We start from the raw sequence: 6,184 nt of genomic DNA on the forward strand, positions 1-6,184 counted from the left end.
CAACAACAAGAACTTCTAGCAGCCTCAGCCATTCAAAAGCTACAATCTCCATCACCCCCAGCCGCCAAAGCCTGCAGAGAGCATGGACAGGAAAAGGTTTGGCGCAACAGACTCGCTTTAATCAGTTGTGTGAGGGGGGTGCAGTGACCAGAGCGAGAATGGTGTTGTAATTCTGCAGAGAAAGCATGTCCTGCTAGCTGGCTAGCTAAGTTAGCTCTGGTGGCTAGCTTTAGCTATTGTACTAAGGGCTGCGTTCGTAAAGTCGCTCCGGAGAGGGACCAAGTCATTTGATTGGACGAGAGGCGTTCCATAAAGGGAACCAAGTCATTTGATTGGACGAGAGGCGTTCCATCAGTGCTGATGAGAGTTCCAGAGCGAGTTTACGAACGCAGCCTGGTGCAGCTGATTGACGTTAGCCAGCTACAGTAGCTGGGGGGTAGGCAGTAAGAGATCGATTAGATTATCTGTGTGTTTTGTCTCTCAAACAAACCGGTTTGTTTAGATGAATTTGCAACCCCAGGTTAGCTCGTTAGTGAGTCCATAGCCAGCCAGCTGTGCAGTAAGGGTGATGTGTGTGTGTGTGTGTGTGTGTGTGTGTGTGTGTGTGTGTGTGTGTGTGTGTGTGTGTTAGCTGGCCATGATCATCATCATCATCATCATCATCATCATCACCATGTCCAAACTTTGACTAATGTCTGTTCCTGGGGGGTCTTCAAATGTCTGTTCCTGGGTGGTCTTCAGCTCTGCTTTGCCCATCTGAACAGACCGGCACCATTTACCATATGGCTTTCTATCTATCTTATCTTATCTTAAAAGCTCAAAATGATTAGATTACATTAGATTAGATTAGATTAGATTAGATTCAACTTCATTGTCATCGCAGAGTGGACAAGTACAATACAACGAAATGCAGTTTAGCATCCAACCAGAAGTGCAAATAGTAATAATGATATAAGGGCATGATATAAATAGAACAAGAGGTAGTGATGATAGGTGACTATGTAATATACAGTATGTGCAGAGGTAGTATTGTAAACATCAGTATAGTTTAGAGGTATATACAGTCATGGGCTATATACAGTTATGGGCTATGTACAGTGAGGTAGTTTATGTACAGTATCTAATGTGCAGAAGTATAAAATAAGCTACGTCAGGAGACATGTGCAGATGGACATGCATTGTGTCAGGAATACAGCAAGCTTACAGTACAGTAAAGCTCCTAATTTCACAAAGATTACATTTTTTATAAGGAATTCGGAATTTGGGTCTAAATATCTATTGTTTTAATAAAATTGCTTATTTCGGACCAACATGGTTGTATATCGATATAGTTATACTTAACACATGGATTTTCAGCTTTAAATGTTCTATTTTGACTGGATTGACTCTGTTGTTGTTGTTGGCACTCTCGCTTGTGAAGAATGTGATGAGTTGATGAACTGACGTCCTCCTCCTCCCCCTCCTCCTCCTCTTCCCTCTCCTCCTCCCCCTCCTCCTCCTCCTCCTCCTCCTCCTCCTCCTCCTCAGCCCCCCTGGAAAGAAGTTCCTGAGCAAGCCCCAGCTAGCTCGTTACCTGGGCAACAGCACCATGGAGGTGCACGCCATCGACCCCCGTGCTGGGAGGATGCTCATGACCAAAGTGCACAGGAACAGACACAAGCATCGCTACGACAACAACAACCACCAGATGAAGGTGAGGAGGAGGAGGTGGCAGGTGTGGCAGGGGTTCCACATTAACAGTTGCCCGATTGCCCGGGGCAAGTACCAGGCGCCAGACCAGACTAGATGATCGTGGAGTGAAGACGTTATTAAAGCGTATGCGCCGCCTGTCCACCTGCCTGTCGATCAGTGCGTACGCTTTAATAATATCTTCACTCCACGATCGTCTAGTCTGGTCTGGCGCCTGAGACGTCCGTTGTTCTTCCTGCACACCGGTCCGACACAGATCCAGGATCACGCAAACAAACCCGGCGAATTATTGACTTGCCCCGGGCAATCAGGCAACTGTTAATGTGGAACCCTGAACATTGAGACATCCCATGAAGGTTTAACACGACTTCACATACGAATCATCTCCATCTCCGTGTCCCGTCTCAACACTCTGGTTAACAGTGAAGCCTGCAGCATGTACGTGCACGGGGGTCCCTGGCTGGGCCTGGTAAACAGACTGACTTATATAGCGCCTTTATCCAAAGCGCTTTACAACGGCCTCTCATACACCCAGCCACACACACATTCACACACCAATGGCGGCCAAGCTGCCATGCAAGGCGCCGGCCGGCCCCGCTCACTGGGAGCAATTTCAGGTTCAGTGTCTTGCCCCAAGGACACTTCGACATGTGGCCTAGCCGGGACTCGAACTCGAACCGCCGTTCTGCCGAACTTGTGATCATTAGAAGGCGTCTCCTCTACCTCCTGAGACACAGCCGCCCCCTGTGGGGGTGTTGATGGGTGAAGTGTTGATGACCCTTCACCCTTTGTTTGTGTCTGTGCTGAAGGTCAAGCCTGACCTGAACACGACACTACCGGTCAGACAGACGGCGTCCATCTTCAAACAGCCCGTCACCAAGGTGACCAATCACCCCAGCAACAAGGTGAAGACGGACCCCCACAAGGCCGTGGACCAGCCGAGACAGGTGAGTCTCTGTCTGTCTGTCTGTCTGTCCCTGGTCGTCATAGAGACAGGTGAGTCTCTGTCTGTCTGTCTGTCTGTCCCTGGTCGTCATAGAGACAGGTGAGTCTCTGTCTGTCTGTCTGTCCCTGGTCGTCATAGAGACAGGTGAGTCTCTGTCTGTCTGTCTGTCTGTCCCTGGTCGTCATAGAGACAGGTGAGTCTCTGTCTGTCTGTCTGTCCCTGGTCGTCATAGAGACAGGTGAGTCTCTGTCTGTCTGTCTGTCCCTGGTCGTCATCGAGACAGGTGAGTCTCTCTCTGTCTGTCTGTCCCTGGTCGTCATAGAGACAGGTGAGTCTCTGTCTGTCTGTCTGTCTGTCCCTGGTCGTCATAGAGACAGGTGAGTCTCTGTCTGTCTGTCCCTGGTCGTCATCGAGACAGGTGAGTCTCTCTCTGTCTGTCTGTCCCTGGTCGTCATAGAGACAGGTGAGTCTCTGTCTGTCTGTCTGTCTGTCTGTCTGTCCCTGGTCGTCATAGAGACAGGTGAGTCTCTGTCTGTCCCTGGTCGTCATAGAGACAGGTGAGTCTCTGTCTGTCCCTGGTCGTCATAGAGACAGGTGAGTCTCTCTCTGTCCCTGTTCGTCATAGGCCTTGTGGACGTGCGATGTGATTGGTGGTTTAGGCGCACTATGGCTGTCTTTGTTACCCTTTTACTAAATTATAATAATAATAATAATATCTTGGTTTTATATAGCGCCTTTCACAAACCCAAGGACGCTTTACAGACAGAAAGTCAGACAGACAAAAACAGAAAACACAGACAGCAGACAGCGACAAAACTAAACTAGGGGCCGAAGGCCTTGGTGAACAGATGAGTTTTGAGGGCTGATTTGAAGGTGTCCAGGGTGGGGGGGGGTGTTGAAGGTGTCCAGGGTAGGTAGGGGTGTTGAAGGTGTCCAGGGTAGGTAGGGGTGTTGAAGGTGTCCAGGGTAGGTAGGGGTGTTGAAGGTGTTCAGGGTAGGTAGGGGAGTTGAAGGTGTCCAGGGTAGGTAGGGGTGTTGAAGGTGTCCAGGGCGGGTAGGGGTGTTGAAGGTGTCCAGGGTAGGTAGGGGTGTTGAAGGTGTCCAGGGTAGGTAGGGGAGTTGAAGGTGTCCAGGGTAGGTAGGGGAGTTGAAGGTGTCCAGGGTAGGTAGGGGTGTTGAAGGTGTCCAGGGTAGGTAGGGGTGTTGAAGGTGTCCAGGGTAGGTAGGGGTGTTGAAGGTGTCCAGGGTAGGTAGGGGAGTTGAAGGTGTCCAGGGTAGGGGTGTTGAAGGTGTCCAGGGTAGGTAGGGGTGTTGAAGGTGACCAGGGTAGGTAGGGGTGTTGAAGGTGTCCAGGGTGGGGGGGGTGTTGAAGGTGTCCAGGGTAGGTAGGGGTGTTGAAGGTGTCCAGGGTAGGTAGGGGTGTTGAAGGTGTCCAGGGTAGGTAGTAGGGGTGTAAATCACCAGCTTCATCACGATACGATATTATATCGATTTGTTTGTATGACGATACAATGTTTGACGATATCACAATGTCAGTCACGATACGATTTCGATTCGATTCGATTCAAGATCGATATGACGATATGATCGATATGACGCGATATCATGTTGTGTGCGTGTGTGTGTGTGTCTGTTTGTGTGTATAAGTTGTATCCCCTCCCCGACCCTACCATGCCCCCCCCAAAAAACACACGTTAGCTGCTTTAGCTTAACTTCTGTTAGCATGCAGTGTTGTGAATATGTGTGTCTGTGCGGCTAGTTGGCCTGTAGCAGCTCAGTGGACGTGGAGGTAGATGTGTGTCCCTGTGGTGGGCTGTGAGGAACACACGGTGCTTGTTGTTTGTTTTATTCGCAAAGTTATTGTAGCTAACGTTAGCTAACTAAGCTAGGCAGGCTAGCGCAACGTGGGTTTGGAAGGACAGCTCAGAGCAGAGAGGAGAGGAGAGGTGGGATTTGGGAGTCCGCGTTTGACTGGCTGACAGCGTCAGTAACATGTGGGCTGCGTTCGTCAACTCGCTCTGAGAGCACCGGAGCGCAACACTGGGTTCAACGTCAAGTCATTTTGATTGGACAAGAGGCGTTCCGCGAGTGCTGATCAGATTTCCAGAGCGTGTTTGACGAACGCAGCCAGCGTCAGTCAACATGTTGAGTTTTCCCTAAGATGACGATATAGATCGATGTTTTTACATTGCGTCGATGTAATCAGATCGTTAGTCAATGAATCGATGTATCGATGTGAATCGATGTATCGTTACACCCCTAGTAGGTAGGGGTGTTGAAGGTGTCCAGGGTAGGTAGGGGAGTTGAAGGTGTCCAGGGTAGGTAGGGGTGTTGAAGGTGTCCAGGGTAGGTAGGGGTGTTGAAGGTGTCCAGGGTAGGTAGGGGTGTTGAAGGTGTCCAGGGTGGGGGGGTGTTGAAGGTGTCCAGGGTAGGTAGGGGTGTTGAAGGTGTCCAGGGTAGGTAGGGGTGTTGAAGGTGTCCAGGGTAGGTAGGGGAGTTGAAGGTGTCCAGGGTAGGTAGGGGTGTTGAAGGTGTCCAGGGTAGGTAGGGGCATTGTGGATCATTCTGGAGAGAGAGTTCCAAAGGGTAAATGAGTGTGTGTTCCTCAAAGCTGGTTAACTCCTCCTAGTGATGTGTTCTGAGGTGGAGTAAAAACAAAAACCATCCATTTCCATGTCTGTAGTGTTGGTCAGTTATCCTGTCAAAAGGCTGCCTGATGTTTCCATGTCCTCTTTTTGTTTTATTATATATATAATATATATATAATATACTGTATATCCGCAATGCCCCTACAAATCAGACCTCATGTACGAAAGGCGCTATATAAATAAAGCTTTACTTACTTACTTACTTCAAAAAAAATCTGTTCACCAAGTTCTTTGGCCCCTAGTCTAGTTTTGTCTCTTTGTTTTTAGTTTTTTTCTGTCTGACTTTCTGTCTGTAAAATCTGTAAAGCGTCCTTGGGTATGAGAAAGGCGCTATATAAAACCAAGCTATTATTATTATTATTATTTGTTTGTTTGTTTTCTGTCCTCTGTACCGATCTCACGAAATCAATTTCCTGTGTCTGCAAATATACTTGGCAATAAAAATAATTCTGGTTCTGATTCTGATTGTCCCCAGCTGTTCTGGGAGAGGAAACTCAGTGGCCTGAGTGCATTCGACATCGCAGAGGAGCTGGTGAAGACCATGGACCTCCCCAAGGGCCTACAGGGTGGGCAGGCACAACACATCACTATCCGGTTGTTAAGTCTGACGTCAAAAGTGACGTTTAGCCATTTCCGGGTCCAAACCAGAAATTCTCCGCACCAGTGTACTACATCGGTAGAATGACAGTTCAATCGTTTTTTAGACTGGGATCTATTCATACAACAAGGGACACAGCAGCACTTTCCCGTTTTCTCCATATTGTCAGGGTATTTGAGCCTCGGAAAAGCGCTATATAAATATAATTAATTATTATTATTATTTCGGATTTTTGGAGACAGCGCCTCAGCCAACTTTGGACCCGGAAACACGTCACGACTTAACAACCGAATACTTATACAC

The 6,184-nt window shown here is 48.5% G+C and overlaps 1 protein-coding gene across 1 annotated transcript in view; it reads left to right on the forward strand.

Annotated features, from left to right (window-relative positions):
* Positions 1–6,184, forward strand: part of LOC308171395 (methyl-CpG-binding domain protein 3-like) — a 12,252-nt gene continuing 6,068 nt past the window's right edge. The window contains exons 1-4 of the mRNA XM_080546237.1: positions 1–96; positions 1,528–1,693; positions 2,499–2,636; positions 5,759–5,849. Of these exons, the coding sequence (XP_080402363.1) occupies positions 83–96; positions 1,528–1,693; positions 2,499–2,636; positions 5,759–5,849 (409 nt within the window). The 5' untranslated portion in view covers positions 1–82. The remainder of the gene's footprint in view (positions 97–1,527; positions 1,694–2,498; positions 2,637–5,758; positions 5,850–6,184) is intronic.

The sequence above is a fragment of the Nansenia antarctica genome, assembly GCF_963989245.1.
Source record: "Nansenia antarctica genome assembly, chromosome: 16".
Lineage (NCBI taxonomy): Eukaryota > Metazoa > Chordata > Actinopteri > Argentiniformes > Microstomatidae > Nansenia > Nansenia antarctica.